A 17,858-nucleotide genomic window follows, 5' to 3' on the forward strand; every position below is an offset into this window, starting at 1 on the left:
GGGGGGGATGGGACGACGACAATGATGCACAAAATAAGGAGATGAGTCTGATTGGGGAAAGAATCTTTGTTACTCTCAGGAGCGCTTTGTCCATCTATATTCTACTTTGTGGCCCCTTATTGGGAACCAGGACTATTAACTTAAGAAACAATCCTCTAACATTTGCTTAAATATACAAAAACATGAAGTGCTTCCTGCCCTAGAGAGTGGTGAATGTCCTTTCTGGTGGATGTTCCCAGGACTTAACAAATAAACGGATTGATAATTTACACTAATATTCTTTTTGTCTTCTATTAGAGTGTGGCACAGAATATTAAAAGTTATCCGAGAATAGAGGAAGAGCAAGCAGTCCTTTTAGTAAGAGAACTGTAAGACAAACACTGTCTAAACAGTTAACAGGATATTTGATGATATTTTATGCGTGAGAAGCTGGTGAAGCTGCACTGTGTTTTAAACATACCTTTTCAAGAACCCAGTATTTTCGGTGATGATTGTGTCTCTCCCACGTGGTGTCAGATTTATCCAAATAAGCAGGTTGGCTATCTATTATATTGCAGTCACAGCTTCAGATGAAAACAGGGAGATTTCAGAACAGTCTAATGTATGTCACAGGTTCCTGCGGAACCAAGGTGCACTTCGTGCTGCTCTGCATGCTTCCTACTCCTTGAGATATATGCTTTAAGAGTTAGTAGGCTTTAAGTGATAATTAAAGTATATAGTCTGCTTCCATCTGACTTCTGGAGACAGTGAAAATCACTTCCAGTTCTTCATCAAAAGGAAGGAATTGAGACATATTTCTGGAGCGTGCACTTTAAGGGCATTAGCTGTAAATTTGGAGGGTTTATTTGTGCAGATTAAGTTGCCGTTTAACTGTGATACACTGAGACTGTAAGACTGTTAATATCAAAATTTAAGATGTTCCCAAGCTGCATGAAAGAGTAAAGTGGTGAGGGGGGTTTTGCGTGTTTTTTAAAGAACCAAAGTTCAGTGTCAGGAACAAAGTATGGTATCGTGCTGTATCTTGTGTACTGAATGGGAAGAACAACTTTGAACATAAAAGGTAATATGAATCTGTATCGAATAATTATGTTTCTTTTGTTATTTCATAGTTTTTTTGACTAACAAAGTAATTTTAAAGGTTAAATGATTTCTTCCTAACAAGGCAAGCAAGGGGAATGAATTATCCATTTATAAAATCAAAACACAGATTTAAATGGAGATGGTTGATAAAACTGCATGCACAGATGCTTCTTATTTATCATTTCAGTTAAAATGTAATTATATTCCCTAATTTGTTTATATTAGTGTAATTACTCCACAGGAAAAAAAAGTATTACCAGGATACAGGAGTTAGCACTTCCATTGCAGCATTTGTGCGTGTACAGAAAACACACGGTCGTGACTCTTTCATAGCAGGGTGGATAGTTTTATCAATTTCACGCTGAAAAAGTTGTGCACAGGAAAATCAGCTAAACTTTTCAGTCACTTGGGATTATAGATAATGATTACTGTAGACATCAGTGTTCATCACATATTAAGGTGGTTTGGGTTTTTTTTTTTGGCTGGGCAGCAAACTTGCGAAGAAGCGCAAGGATGCCATGGGGACCACCCGCCAGGAGATGACACACATGGTGAATGCGATGGATAGGAGTTACGCTGACCAGAGCACCCTGCATGCCGAGGATCCCCTTTCAATCACATTTATGGACTCTCATAACTTCAGCCCCAGATGTAAGTACAATGGTGGTAGATACTCTGGAATGTAGGGTGAATATAGAAACATGGAAGACAATTCTACTATTTAAGGAAAATTGTTGTAAGTTCCAGGTCTTCTAGGAACACTGGTAAACCCAAAGGTTGAGTAGGGATGTTCGTATGTTATCCGTATTGGTATGTGGCCAGTTATTTTAATATTTACATGTACTTTCAGTATGCGTTGATATTTGTTCTAGGGAAAATACTACACTTGTAGAATATCTCAATTAAAATCTGAAATTGAGTTTTCCCTCGTGAGGATATTTAATACCAACGTGTTAAATATTACTGCGAAACACCATGTCTGTTATGAATAATAATATGAGGTCCAAATTAATTTCTTTCTTTTGGCAGTAAGGACATTATAACAGAAGGAAACCGACAATTTTCATTGCTGTTTGTGAAGTTTAGGAACAAGCTCGTTAATATATCTGCAAATTTGCTCTATATTTATATTCCTTTTTCATAGACTTGTCAACTGTCTGGTTTTGACAAAGTTTGGCAGTTTGGGTTTCTGACTGTTAGGTGTCTGGGTTATAGCCATGTCCAGCACGCCTGCCTCCCAGCATCTGCACTATGCCTTGCACAAAAGCAAGATACTCCACTGGCAGACTCTGAATACCTCAAAACTAGTGTGTAAGTTACCAAAGGGACACAATTCTGCCCATGGAGCTGACAGGAACCTGACCTTCTCAAGGCCACACGGACTTGTGGCTTGGCTTTAAACAGATCTGAGCAGCCGGAGCTGCTTCTGAATGGCCATCTTTTGGGAATGGCACTTCATCTCCTTTCTCCTGCCTCCCATACTGCTTACCATGCTTCAGCAAAATACATCCCTGAAGGCTGTTAAGTTCCTTCCTGACTGTTACAAGGGAAATGGATTTTGGAGGAGGGCTTATCGCTCAGTTTACTGAGGCTTACCAAGCTGCAGAGTGCTAACTTTTAAAGTGTCTCATAACCAATTATAAATGGGAGTTTAGTATCAGCCTGTGAGTTTTTGTGCACAGTTTTGGCTGGAATAGTTTGAAAATTCTCCAAAGTTTGATGTCTTATTGGCATTGAAATTTGTGGAGGCAGGTTTGCAAAGACAGTTTGATTTGGACTAAGTTATGGTGGATTCCAGGCAAAATATCCATCAGGAATCTACGTGGTTATTAGTGAGCCGTGGCTGCCAAGCTTTTGAGCAGCCTTCCAGATGGACTAATGTGACGCCAGGAGCCCATGAGCCCCAGCCACCACAGCTGTCCTCGTTGGTTGGCAAAGAAATTTGGCATCACTGTTCTCCAACGTCCTAGGTATGTGATTTTTGGGGTGTTTGGAGGATTCAGTTCTCCTGACCATCATCTGTGCTAAGGCAAAGAACCTTCCAAGCTTCCAGGATTTCCTGCTGTGCAACAAACTTTTAGGCAGATTTCTTGTGAACTGGAGCTCAATTTTGTCACAGAGCTGTTGGTATTTTAAACTTTTGTTCCAGACTGGAATAAACACAAATTCTGGATTCCGCCATTTCTGTCTGAAACAGCGCATTTGTCTCTACGTGGTTCTAGTTGTGATAATGTATGATAAAATTCTATGAATTTTATTCAAACGTCTACATCTGTGTATCTGTGATTTTGCTATACTCATTAAGAGCAATATCTTTGGCATTGCGCATAAAAAAGCTATTCACTGTAAATATGTATATATAATTTTTTTTAATTACTTGGAAGACTTTAAAGAAGTACCATTTTATTTTGAGATGAGCTATTCAAGTATTACATGAGAGGATGGGTTTAAAAAGAAAGGAGTTGGTTCTGTGAAAGTGAACCTTTATTGTGAAGCAAATGAACAATAGCGAAGGAGGAGCCCTTTCAAAAACTAAATTGCATGTAATGTCTTCTTTATTTCATTTCAGTAAGAATCTCTTTGCCTTTATCATTACATTTCTGAAGTCCAAAACACTGCCTTTCATTCCTCTTTTATTCAGCATGCTTTCTGGAACTGTCTATTCGTTCTGTTTTTCTGTTTTAACAAAATTAATGGGGTTTAGTTATCACTTGGTTATACTCTGAAGTATATTGTTTTTATTCTTAAAAATACAAATTGAGGGTAATGTGTTTCTTCATGAGCTTTGTTTTCCTACAGTGCCCAATGATCCACTTGTGCCGACAGCTGTGTTAGGTGAGGACCCTAGTCCTTCATTATTCATTCCTGCATGAGTTTTGTCTCCTTGCATGGTTGAACGTTGGAACAGCTTGTTTTATGTAAAAGATAGCTATGCAGTTGTCAGAAAATAACTCTACACTCAGTTTATCAAGTCAGAATTAAACTGACACTGCTTTTAGAATAAAGATGATTTTATGTTCTCGTTAAGAAGTTACTCCTAGTCAGTGCCAACTGAGGAGTAAATGAGGAAACAGGTAAACGGAAAATACTAAAACTTTTCTCCCCAGAGCATTAAAACTGAGTTCCAATGAATTGACATGTGAAACTAGAACTCTCTTAAAATATATGTAAAAATAAAATTCAGGTCCATATTAGTCTTAGTTGGTACCCAAAGTTTGATTTTCTAAGTAAGTAACAGGAATGAAAAGAAAAATAGAAATGGAAGAAATGCTGAAATACCCAAGAACAAGCAACAATTTCGTTAGGTTCTCTACAAATATTCCCGAATACCTATGTTAATTATATTTTTCAATTGATCTTAACTAGTAAGTTTTTCAACTCTGTACTTACTTTAAAAAGAAGAACATATGTTGGGAGTGGCCAGGGTGCTTATTTTTATGTTGCATCTAACACTGGGTGCACGTTTTAGACTTTTTTTAAAAAAAGAGATAAAAGGATAATTTATACCCAAGTTCTTGGTTTGATAAACACAATGTGCAGTATTGAGTTTCAGTCAGTTGCTGAACAGTTCAGACAGTTATTTGCCAGACTGTTTCTGGCAATCGATTGTCTATTGTGTTTTAAAAATCTGTAGCGAGGAGAATTTTACTTTTGCAGCGGCATGTTCCACTGCCTTGCTCCTCCTAAATAAAAATAAAATTCAGATCCATATCAGTATTATTTGGGACCTAGAGCTCAATTTTCTAACCGAGTAGTAAGTTCCTACTAACTGGGTGTTACTACTGAGTATTATTACTGCTCACTCCTAGTTTTTCCTAACTAGACTAATCTAGACTACATCCTCATTGCTGTAAATTGAACCATTTGCTTTTGAGAGTCTCATAGAAAATATGGAGAACTAACACACTTCTGTCCTTTCAAAACAGTCTTTTACCCATTGAAAGGCTCATGCGTCCTCAATTGTCTCTCTTGTAGTTGAGTCAAAGCCAGTTCTTTCACTCGTCATCTCGTAGCTGGTATTTTCTAAACTTGTTATCGTTGTTTTCCTCTGAACACTTTCCAACTCGTAGGTCGATCAGGTACAGTTCTTAGAAGTCTCAATGCTGAGCTGAGTAGAATAGGTACCCCCATGCCCTACTTGTAGTTTTCCTACTACCTGAACTGTATTTTGTCCTTTTTATTGTGCTGGTGTTGCTGACTTGTATTGAGTTACCTGCTAAAATCCCAGTTATCATTACCCAGTCCATTACTCCATTTTGTAGTTATGCATTAGACTTCCCTTTTCCTATACACGTTATATTGCATTCACTGTTTAATTCACCTTGTTGATCTTTGGATTGTCTCCCAAATAATCAAGATAACTTTGAAATCTGATCCTGTGCTTGTGAAGTTCCTGTGGTGCCTTACTGCCCAGTGCCCTCTCCCATACTGTCAGGGTATTTTCTATCCCGTTGTACAAGTTGTGGATAAATATATTGATAGAAAGTATATCCAGGAGGAGACTTGGCAGATCTTCATGTAAAGTGTCCTCTGAGACTGACAGCAAATCACTATTTGTGAGTAGTCTTTGGTCTTTGTCAAGCTGGGTATACTCACCGTGCAGGAGATTTATCAAGTCACGTTCTGCCCATTTCCTTTTGATAATGTTGCAAATGCCATTCTCTTGACTATAGTAGTGTCTTAGAAAGTTTGTAACCATCAGAGCAGTTAGATGCTGGAGCCTTCCATTTTGGGCCAAGGAAACCTAAGCAGGTGGTTTAAGAATTTTATGAGGGGCGGTGAAATAGCACCGTTGCCTGAAAGAGCAAAGGTTAGACTCAGTAATTCTGAATACTTACCAAAATTAGACCAATGGACTTATAGTCATAGAAAATGAGTCTTTTCTTAAATTATTCTAAGATCATCTTTAGCTTTATATCAGGCATTTACAAGCTACATAGATACTATCTGGTGATACTTCTCAAGCTATTTCTAATAGCTCATTTTAGGCTATAAGCATATTCCAAAAGTCAGTGTGTTCCAAAAGCCACTGCATTGTGGCAGACACAGACACGGGCAAGCAGCAAGGCTTGTGAACAGCAAAGACAAGGAATTAATTGAAGAACAGTTTAATAGTTCCTGTCTACATTTCCACCTACTGGTAATGGTGTTTTGGGCGTAATAGTCTTCTGGTATAAGCAAAGCAATGCTAGTTGGAAGAGGTAATATTTTTCATTGCATGGACTGAAATAGCGGAGAGAAGTAGACAAGCTTTTGTCACACCACGTAAAGGGGTTGGGTACCGGTAAGCTTGTTCCTTTGGAACTAGATCGTTTGGCCTACTCCATCTCCATATAGCCCTTGCTTGGCCAGCATCACAGACCAGTTTTCCTCTGTTTTATTTAGAGATGAGCAAAATTTTATGGGCTCTAAATTATAGAACATGTTATTTTATATGAAGTTCTTATTACTTTGTAGCTGTACTAGGTTTCTTTTTCTTCGTGTATAGGTTATTAATGCTACTCTCCATTCTGTGTACATTAGCACTAAGTTAGTATGACAATTTTGCTTTTCTCAAGTCCCTATCATTACATTGATGGCATAATAATGTGGCCCTTATATTTTTAAAATGGCTTTCATTGTTACCTATTGTGAAGCTTTAACAACTTTTAATGTCATTTTCTTTAGTCATTTTCTGGTATAGTCCTGAAATAAATTTCTTATGTTCTGTCCACTCATTGTTTTTTGCTGCTTCAATGGGTTAAAGTGCCTATTACTGGTAAGTACACTGCGAGGAATGGGAAGAACTGCAAATCTTGAGGTGATTTGAAATGTGTGTGATTTAATACGGGTAACACTACAATAAAAAGTGACTGCTGCCTGTCACTCGCATTATTAGGCAGTTTAGTGAGGCATAAATGTACTGAAATTAGCAACTTGTGTGACTGTTCAAAGAATCGGGTTTCTTACTAGGAGATCTCATTTCACGAGGCATTAACAGGGTTTGCATTTTGGTGGAATTGTAGAAAATCCAACCCATGGGGTGTTCATTTTTTCCTAGAGTGTTTTACTTCCTAAGCTGGATGCTTTGCAAGGAAAATGGTAAACTGATTTTGAAGAAGCGTAGGAGGGGTCGGCTACCCACTTCTTATTTCAGTAGCTACTTTCAGGTTTCAATTAGAATTGTTCTTCCTCTGTAAATTCATTTGAACTGCTGATTGCTAATTTAAAAAAAAGTATTTCACAGAAGGGATTGTCTAAATGTGATTGCTTCATGCAGCTTTGACATTTGGTTTTGAGGATTGGTGTAGCATCAGGCATTAGAAGGGACTTCTTTGTTTATACAGAGCAAAAACTGCAGCTGAAATCGGGACACTCAACAGTTTCATTTCTCTACTAAAAGACCTGACTTAAAATGACCACTGTGAAGTGCAGATTTGTCTTCCCAAATGGAGGTGGTGTTCTGAAGCGGCAGGCAGCATAATTGCTCCTCTTTTTTACTGGGATCTCAATTTACTCTTTGTTGGCTTTAGACAAATGATGTGCTGATACCACCACAGAGTTATTCTAATTTATTGTTTAAGGTGTAGTGTTGCTGTTGATACATATTAGCCATTAAAAAAGTTACTTTGGGTGATAGAGGCTGGAGTTCCCAAGTACATTAATGTCATAAAGTTTTGTAGCTTCAAATAAAATGCCCTTCAGACATCTTTATTGTAGGATGAAGGATTGCAAACTTTTGTATGTGTTTGCAGTTCAATTCCTTTATGTACTTCACAGTATTTATGTGCTGGCGAGTAAGTGCTTTGCGTTCTCAGAAATTAGACATGTTTTTGAAGGAAGAGGTTGAAAATAGATGTTGATATGTATAGCAGCAGGTGTTGCTGCCCTGCAGGTACCTAATGCATTGATTTCTTGTGAATACAGATGAAAATCACAGTGCGACAGCAGAGTCCAGCCGGCTCCTGGATGTCCCTCGTTACCTCTGCGAAGGCACAGAATCCCCGTACCAGACTGGGCAGCTGCACCCTGCCATCAGGGTTGCAGATCTGCTGCAGCATATTAACCTAATGAAGACCTCTGACAGCTATGGATTTAAAGAGGAGTATGAGGTGAGATCTTCAGTGGTGGGGTTTTGGTAGGAAAAATCCCTTTGGAAGGAGCAGCCTTTTGTTTGCTTTGCATTGCAAAAGGATGCAACTAAATGTCATGAACTTAAGTGAAAACCAGGTAAAGATAAGCAGGCGTAAGATTCCTATATACGTAACCCAAAAGTGAAATAGTGAGTGGAGTCCAATGGTTTGAGCCATTAAAAGTGCCTGGAGAAAACACTATCTGTATCCTCTAGCGCATAAGAAGACATGCCCTGCTGAATCTTTTTGGCATATTGTAAGAAGTTGCCACCCTTTTGTCGCTGCTTCTTAGTCGAAATGCTGTAATTAGTTATGTGAGCTTTCCAAGCCATCTTCAGTGCAGATCTCCTGGATTAGGTTAAAGTAAAGATTTAACCTGGCTGTTGTAGTGGGAAGCACTGACGGGAAGCACTCTCATGAGTTATTATAGCATCTCAGTAGGGCAATACTGGGACTAAACTCCAGCTGAGAAGCAGTAAAGACGTGACGAGGGTAGTAACTTCTTGAAGTTCTAATTAGACCTGCCTGAGCGTGTCTACTTACAACTTTAATGTTAAAACGGAAGCAAAAAATTCTGAGCACTGGAGGTAGAAGATGAGTACAGATTCATTTCGCTTCTGATCTCTGGATCGGTTGTGATTCTTTGGGATTAGAATATCAGGCAGGACACACAGTAAAGATGGGAACGGTACTGCCAAAGTCGCATGCAATACAGCTGGGTTTAAAATGAGTTTGCTCTGAGTAAGTAATCTCTTCTGACTCAGTTTTCAACCTTCTCTCCTTTCTGCAGCTCTCTCTACTGTAACATAAGAACTGGAATAAATAAATGTGTGGTTTTTAAAAGAATATTATTCTCTTTTCCTCTCTTTTACTTAAATACGCTTCGTTATGCTCTTCCTCACTTCAGGGCTAAGCCTAAGTGTCAACCACTGCTGGGGGGGAGGGTGGTCCCCTGATGCCGTGTTTTCCTACTTTCTGCTACTTCTGTTACCATACATGACATCTTTGCCCGGGCTTTGGCTTCTGAGTGTGCATTAAGGTTTTGTTTCCGTGGCTACTATGTACTTTCTGGAGGTAACTTACCCAGGTCAGGATAAGAGAACATCTGGAAGGAGAGAATAGCATAGACCTGCAACAGCTGTAAAATATCTACGGGCAATGAAGAAAAAGCCAAGGAGGAATAAAAGCTGCTTCTATCACTACTGGGAGATCAGACTCTTAAGAAGAGTTCATTAAATGTAGAATTATTTTGCTAGTGGCTAGAGGGAGGGATGTAAGGAAAAACAACATGAACAATAAACATTGGCAGAAGAGGCTTCCCGATGGCTCTGTAGGAAGAAAAGTCATTTTACTAAGCAATATGAGGAACGCAATGTAATGCTGTAGTAAACAGGCTATATATTATGGTGTCTTGTAAGAAGGATGATCGATCTTCCTGTGTTTTCTCAGCTTACTGTTGTTCTTCCATAGCAAGGATATCTGATCAAGTTTAGCCTTCCGGCGATTCCAGGATTTGAAATCCCTCTGGAGTCCCTCAGTGACTTGCCCATTGACCCGTAGCAGTCAGAGGGAGACATCCTCCCATCTTCTCTAGATATATTTCTGTACCATGGTGCCGCCTGGGTGACCAGAGCGGACGAGTAAAGCTGAGCTTGCTTTATGGTGGGGCAGTTCTTTTAAACTGTTATTTTTGGAGATAAATTAATGGTCAGAATGTTTTCTTTCGGAACATTTTTTATTTATAGAGTTTCTTTGAGGGGCAGTCAGCTTCTTGGGATGTCGCTAAGAAGGATCAAAACAGAACAAAGAACCGCTATGGAAACATTATAGCATGTGAGTATCGGTGTGCTTGGTTTGAGCGGTAGCCGTAGTCGTGTGTTACTCGTGCCATGCTCTCTCTTTCTTTACAAGCCTCCGGTGCCATACCTGCTTAATACCCCAAGCAGAGGAGGAGGACAGTGCCTTTTCCAGTATATTTTTTTTTTCGTTCATCACAGTTCAACTTTCTTCCTTTTGTAACTCAGGCCGAATTTCGCATTTGCATCTCTGTTGTGCAAGCTGTGGTAAGCATATGACAGCAACAAGCTAGCACTCATTTGGATGTTAATTCAGTGGCAGTTTTCTACAGTTACAATTTATTTCAGGTAAATCTGACAGCTTCAAAACTTTTCTGCTTTATGTGATTACAGCTGATACACCTGAATAGCAGTTGTGTAAAACTGATGGTTAAGAGATGTGACTAAAATCAGAGGGTTCTGTCTCTTGGCTTTAGGTGTAAAGTTTCACTAGTTTAGATTCATCCCCTGGGATAATGCCATTTGTTACAATTTTATAAATGCGATCGAACATGCAGGAATGAAGCTATCGGAGAAGTCCCTGAACGGGTAGAGTTACCTTGTCATCAGATCCAAAGTGCGTTGCTAACCATTGCTAACTTACTTTTTTAATGTCTCGATATGAGCTTAAGCAAGCTGGGGTCAGAAGTAAGGAATCAGTAATCAGGATTTTTGGTTTTCTAGATTACCGTCAGTGGAGCTGATTTTGAAAGGGACTTTGAGCAAGTAACCTGGTTTCTTTGTGTCTTTTTAACCACGTGTAACGGTGTGATACCTTTCAGCTACACTTAATGAAGCTTAATGAATATTTTTGAAGTAATTGGAGACTTCAGACAAAACGGTTCTTTGTAATTCTGTGTAAACACTGTTTTGTGTTACACAACTAAGAGTTGTGAATTGTAAGGCATTTATGCCAGCTAATTGTGGTTTTCTAGATGATTTACCATAATATCTTACTTAAAAATCACACTTCAAAAAGGCACTGTAACCACTTGGTTTTTACAGATGACCACTCCAGGGTGATTTTGCAACCTGTTGAAGATGATCCATCTTCAGATTACATTAATGCCAACTACATAGACGTGAGTGGATTGCACAGCTTTCTCCCTCTGAATTTGCCAGCTTCTCTATGTGAAACTATTGCATGTTATGCCTAAAATTTATTGAAAGCTTTCTTTTATTAAGAACAAAATGTACACTTTCCTTGTTCTACGTCCTAGTACTCACTGACATTGTTGTGCTTTCTTTCACATCTGACTTTGGTTTGGGCTGTAGATTTGGCTGTACAGGGATGTAAGTACCACTATATGTGAATAACAGCATCCTATTGTAAATATTTGATATAGATATTGTTATTAATTACTTTGCTATTCGATTTTTATCACTAGATAATTATGCATGCCTCATCTAGTTTGTCTCATCTGTTCCTTTAAAAGATTTCCTTTTGTGTGAATATTTTTGGTACCTGTTTTGGAAAGATAATTTAGCCTTTTGACATAGCTCTGAATATTGTTAGATAACTCAGGTGAACCTGTCTGTTAAAGAGAATTTGCTGTTCACTTTTTTTTTTTTTTTGGTGATGATGATGATGATGATTTTGGCCACTATCTTTTCTTTTCCCCTTCCCATTTATATGTGAGAAGCTGGATAGTGTGTAGTCACCTGAAAATGTGCCTGTGAAGTAGTCGTAATATACGTTTGGCAAAAGGGGAAGGATGATGGCCTGGGGGCGGGGTGGGGGGGTATGTTTGTTTTAACAACGATTTAGAAAAACATTATTTAGCTGACATTTGTCTTAAGGTGCTATCTTAGGTATTACAAAGTATATACACAAACATATATATATATATAAAAAAAGTATTTTAGCACATTAGAAATTTTCTCACTTGTCCAGAAAACTTCTGAAGTTTGAAATTCCAATACAAGTTACATTATAAATTAAAAAAAAAAACAAAAACAAACAACCTGATACAAACAGGAAATCTGAACAAATTCTGCCAGGTGTTTTGATTAACAGAATGTAACTTTTATCCAATTAACATATTAGGAATAAAGAAGGTGGTGTATTCAAAGTAATTCCGAAGTAATTCGAAAGATACTGGAATAGCCAGTACAAGTGTTTTTAAAATACATGACTGTTGTTAGTTTTCTTTGTAATTGCACCTTACTAATTTTTCATGTCCACTGTTACTTGATAAATTATGTAAGACCCTCTTAGATTTCCAGGATATAAAGATTTAGCTTCAGGTATATCACTGTCTTTTTATTTTGATATTTTTACACAGCAGTCTCTGTGAAGTGTTAGGCCCATGATATTTTGCCTGGGGCCTTAAACAAGAAAACTCTCCCAGATTTGTAATAATTCCAGTTCCTTGAGGATGTTGTTTCTCTTATTTAGGAGTAAATTGAATGTCATTATAACCAGAGAGGAAAGCTACAAGTTAAAACTGGCACTTTGCAATTTTAAAGTGACACTTTTACCTTCTTCTGGAAAGCATTACTGAGTGTAAAACAGTGTAGCACAGGTTCCACTTTCATAAATCTGAAGCTGGGGCTTGATCTTAAGGACTCCAGGAGAAATTTTTTAGTCATTTGATGCAATCTTGGTCTCTTGTAAAGCCAAGAATAAGATACTCAGAAGAATTTTCATAAGACCCAGGGGAGGATGCTCTCACTGTAGACAGCATAATGAAGCAGTCCATGGAAAAAGTTATAAACTCCTTGGGTCCTTAGTAGCATCTTGTGAATACCAAGAATCCAAGGACTCATGCTCCCCTCTAATGCAATACTTGAATCAAGTGGCCTGATAAAAGTGTAACCTAGAAAACAATTGGACTTATTCTTTAACATTTGCAGATTGTGAAATTCTGTGTTGTCTTCTCCAGCAATACTACAGTTTCCTTTCTCTTTGTAGCGAATGTTGCTGGCTCTCATCAAAATATATTCTGAATGATTTCCTCAGGAGCAGAATCGCTTTGTCTTTTGGGTTTTATGCGGATGATTAATGCTGTACAGTACCACTAGTGCTGGCGTGGACCCAGCTAACTAGAAAGGCTTAATTATATATGTATGTGTATATACTTGTGTGTATCCTGTCCTGCATAATTGATGCACACTTTGTGCAGCAGTGCAAAATATTTTGCAGAAGATTTGATGGCAGTAGAACCTTGACTCTGCACACACCACAGTGTCCAGCTCTAGCGTGGGAAATGTCTGTCCCCAGTAGTTATGGCTCGGATACATACCGCTCTGTGCCTTACAATATTTCTCTGTTTATAAGAAGACAAAAGGTGTGTATTTTTTCATATCAGATGACTTGGGAACACACATCAACTATCGAGATAATCTGATGGCAGAGATCTTACTAAATTTCAAATAAGTGCCCCAAAGTATTCAGCTGGGGAGATAGTATCAATAGAAGACTAATTTTTAGGCCCAAGGGACCCATTTAAAATACTCCTTCCCAGTACACTGCAATGTCTGTTCAAGTCAGATGTTCTTATTTCCATTTTATTTGTTGTCATTCAAACTTTTTCAGTATTAACCGTTTTTTTAGGTTTTGAGCTTCATGCTGCTCTTAAATATTGGTTTGTTCTGAAAACATTGTCTAAAGATTAGAATTCTGTAGTACCTTATGCTGTTATTTTCCCCTCTCTGTTAGTTATATGGTACTCAAACCAACTTATATTGGTGTTTTAGGGATATCAGAGACCAAGTCACTACATTGCAACCCAAGGTAAGAATCTGCCAGCATTAATCAAACCAAACAAGTGTTCTCTGTAGTGTGCAGCAGTGTTTTGGCAAAATGGAAGTAGATGAAAAGAAAGCATATCCAATATTGTGAGTTGTCATCGTGTGTTATGTTAAATTAACATAGCAAGTTCAGGTGGAATGTGAATAAATGCAAAAATTGCACTAATTTATCATGTTAATTAGCTATTGAGCAACTCTTTCAGTAATAAATTCAGCTGATAAAGTCAGAAGCTACTACTGTGATTTCCAATTATGGAAATGAATAGAGAAGAGAGGCATGTGGACAGAGAAGAGAACAGTTTCAACCTGCCTTGAGGCGTTTTTCTTTCCATATTACAATGTATTATTTTACTGTCTAGGATTTAGTCCATGATGGAGACGGAGAAGATAGTAATGATAAATTAAACGCTATCTCAGAAAATCTGGGTAAAATCAGGCCAGAGAAGGACAAAGCCTCTTTGTGGGAAGAAGTGAGGGAAATCTGTATCGTATAACACCCTGCTAATAAAGAGGGGAGTTAAAGGGAAAAATTGAATTTCTGTGGAAATTACTCATTTTGTATTTCTGATAAAACTCCTCTCAATGAGGAAAAACAAACAGATTAGTCTAAGATTGCACTGAAATATCAGAAGCTATGAATTAAAGTAAAAGTAATTAGATTTAGATGTGTCATTATTTGATCTGTGAGTATAATCAGGTAGCTGGCTGGAAATATCCTGTTGTTTGTGCCCTCGGTTGATTGTACCTGCACACAGGAAAGACAAACTAAAGGCTTGTTTTAAAGCAGGATGCTCAAGTTTCTGTCCACATGTTTTTTTATTTCCTTGTAAGTGCTGTCTAAACAAGTCTCTCTGTAGCAGTTGAGTCTACATTTGTATGTTATTTCTGTTTTACTATGTAAATCATTGCACGTCATGGTGTATAAAGGACACAAAAATTTGCTGCTGCTTTAGTATGCAGCCTTCGATCTAGCATGTGAAGGAATATGGTTGAGTCTTCAGATGTGTGTTATATACAGTAATATTTATAGTACTGACGGACTGTGGTGAGGGAGATATTTCTGAGATGGCTGTAACAGGATAAAAGCCTCTGTACCTCAGCTGAACGTGTCTTGTCTCTGCAGCAGAGCAAGCAGCAAAGCTTAAACAAGTGCTCCTTGTTTGCTTCACAGGAAAGTACTTAAATTAGTTTAAATACCCTTCAGGGGGAAGTTTGTGGCTCGGCACCTACTCGTGCTTGCGCACTTTGCCGGGGGCTAGATGGTAAGTGCACAGGGCCTGTACCACCAGCCCTCCTGCTGGCGCTTCACTCCAGTGTGGGCATCTCCTCGGTGAACATCTGAAGAAAGTCACACTCAACACATTGTATTTAACAAATGTAAAACAAACCTAGAAATGTAACTATAGCTGTAGTCACACATTGCCGTGTCCTTGCAGTTTTCAAGCAACTTCTGGTGTTTCGCAATGTGGAACACCTGCTATTAATTTCTTTCAAGTGGTAATTCAGTTAAACTGAGAAGATTCAGCATTGATTAGACATAACAATGTAGTCTGGAAACTGGCACGATGGTATGATGATGTGGTTTCACGAAGCTTTCATCTCTGAGCAAGTGCATTCGTGTGTGTCAGCCCTGTAAAGCACTGGATTTTATTTTTAGCATTCACTTTGGCTGTTAACTTTGTTACGCACTACTACCTGGAATTTTTCTTACAGGTCCAGTTCACGAGACTGTGTATGATTTTTGGAGGATGATATGGCAGGAGCAATCAGCTTGCGTTGTGATGGTCACAAATTTAGTGGAAGTTGGGAGAGTAAGTTTTTGTTTTGTTTTGCTTTTAATGCCACAAGCCTAAAGGAAAACCTGCTGACAGGACATATTATCAGCAGAATGTAGAAGAGTGTTGTGAAGGACAGCCCCACGTCCTGAGAGGGGGGGAGGGGGACAGTTGGTAATCCAGACATTGTTGTGGGTTGCAGTATTGTGTAAAACCAAAGCTAACTTCTGAAGAAGTCTGTTGCTGTGTTGCTTTCATGAGTAGTGAAAAATGGTCTGAAACCAAAATTCATATTTCAGCAAAATAGACTTGTATATTAAGTCACTCAAATAAGCGGAGTAAGTGGACTAGTGAGCAAACGCACTTCAGTATCAGTGGCTAGAAATCAGCAAATTATTTACAGTTTAGCAGTAACACATCCCTCAGGGAATAATATAAAGTTTGATTGCTGATATGAAATGCATCCCAGTTTAACATAAGTGGAAATGTATTCCGTAGCTCAGCACTAAAAAAATATAAATGCTCATTTAGAAATGAATTTGGCATCTGAGTACAGCTGCATAAAGCCGTGGAAACTCCTTGTAGCTAGTGCTTAACTTGATAGAATGACCATTAGCCATGACAAGCCACATGAGCGCATGGTCATTTTGGAAATAGATGCGGTGTAATGCAGTACACACAGTAACATACCCTCAAGCTTTTATTTTCCTTTGGTGTAAAATGCGTTCCCATATTGTATTTAGGTCAAGTGTTACAAGTACTGGCCTGACGACACAGAAGTTTATGGCGACTTCAAAGTGACTTGTGTGGAGATGGAGCCCCTCGCGGAGTACGTCGTCAGGACCTTCACACTGGGAAGGGTGAGCACATTTTGAAAGAGCTCAGCGAAATACTCTTCCCTGGTAGCAGGGAGTACGGAGGAGGCTATGCTTGCGCCTGTTCCTGCACAATACCAAATCTCTCTGTCTGGTCGGCAAGTACACAGTGCAGGCCGCCTTACCTCACCGTGGGAGTAATGCATTGCATCAGCACTATCCAAACACGCGTCTTGCTGTGGGATTTCGAATTTCCCCAGAAATGTTGACTGCGTCTCTTCCCTCTCTGACAGTCACCTCTTCTCTGTAGCCACACTTCTGAGCTGAGCTCAAGTACCGGGTTATGAGTCATGCCTGTCATTCATCTCCATTCGCTCTGCCCTGAAGGGCGCTGAGCCAATCTCGCTTAATCAAAGAACAAACTCTGCGAACGCAAAATATGCGACACAGTTGTGGTCTTCTGGTAAATCATTATACTTGCCTGTAAACGTAGCAGGTCATTGTCCGAATTAGCAAAACTTCTGAAAGTCAATGCGAATTGCATCTAAGTCTATTAAAAAAAAAATCTACTGAGGCAAAACTAGCATACTTAATGGCAAAAGTAAAAATTACGAACTTCAAAATGATAAAAACCAACGACATCTCTAAGCTTTTCATGGTCTTTGCTTTAAATAATTGGTGAAATGATGAAAACAGCATGTAGATTCTATCAGTGTGTGTTACCATTATTTGAGTCAGAGAATATCTAATCTATTAAATACTTTGAATTCTTTGAATTTCATAACCCCTTTTTTTTTTTTTTTTTGACTTTTACAGAGGGGCTACAATGAAATCCGTGAAGTTAAACAGTTTCATTTCACTGGCTGGCCAGATCATGGAGTTCCTTACAATGCCACAGGCCTCCTTTCGTTTATACGGAGAGTCAAATTATCTAACCCTCCTAGTGCAGGGCCTATTGTTGTCCATTGCAGGTGTGTACAGAGGAGGTAGATTGATTTTTTTCCACAACTGTGTATGTGAGCATTTACAGTAGTCTCTGGTGAAGCATCCATCAGTTTGAAGTGTTTTGTTTTTGTTGTTCCCTTTTTGAATTGCCTAATTCACACTGCGGTAGGATTTGGCTGTCTACAGCAACATTTGGAAATAACTGGATTCTAGTACATTTTCCTAAATTGAATAGCCAGATATTTTCTTTTTCCTGCAAAAGCTCCACCAGCTAAATCATATACTTCAGGCTATCGTTTTAGGCACCTTACAACAATTTTGTGACAGCGTTCGAGAATAAATGTAGATGCAGCTGCTTAGGTAGCTTGGTGTTGCATATAATATCTGAACAGATTAATAATTTAAATCAAAGTAAACAAGTAGATGACTAAAGATGGAATGAGGTTAATGGCAACAAATACAGAATGTTGTTTTTCCTGTGCAAGTTGTGCAAGGTTTGTGTTGATGGGACACAGTCTTCTGACAAACAGAATTTTCTTTCAG

The 17,858-nt window shown here is 38.6% G+C and overlaps 1 protein-coding gene across 4 annotated transcripts in view; it reads left to right on the top strand.

Annotated features, from left to right (window-relative positions):
* The window catches only part of PTPRK (protein tyrosine phosphatase receptor type K), a 421,519-nt gene that overhangs the window by 385,653 nt on the left and 18,008 nt on the right, over window positions 1-17,858 (top strand). For 2 of the 4 annotated variants that reach the window (XM_054196429.1, XM_054196428.1), the window contains exons 15-23: window positions 1,571-1,731; window positions 3,880-3,915; window positions 7,987-8,171; window positions 9,938-10,025; window positions 11,033-11,109; window positions 13,727-13,763; window positions 15,494-15,591; window positions 16,299-16,415; window positions 17,187-17,341. In XM_054196429.1, coding sequence (XP_054052404.1) covers window positions 1,571-1,731; window positions 3,880-3,915; window positions 7,987-8,171; window positions 9,938-10,025; window positions 11,033-11,109; window positions 13,727-13,763; window positions 15,494-15,591; window positions 16,299-16,415; window positions 17,187-17,341 — 954 coding nt within the window. The remainder of the gene's footprint in view (window positions 1-1,570; window positions 1,732-3,879; window positions 3,916-7,986; window positions 8,172-9,937; window positions 10,026-11,032; window positions 11,110-13,726; window positions 13,764-15,493; window positions 15,592-16,298; window positions 16,416-17,186; window positions 17,342-17,858) is intronic. The other 2 variants (XM_054196431.1, XM_054196430.1) reach the window with 1 other exon arrangement.

Source organism: Rissa tridactyla, chromosome 3 (assembly GCF_028500815.1).
Source record: "Rissa tridactyla isolate bRisTri1 chromosome 3, bRisTri1.patW.cur.20221130, whole genome shotgun sequence".
Classification (NCBI taxonomy): Eukaryota; Metazoa; Chordata; class Aves; order Charadriiformes; family Laridae; genus Rissa; species Rissa tridactyla.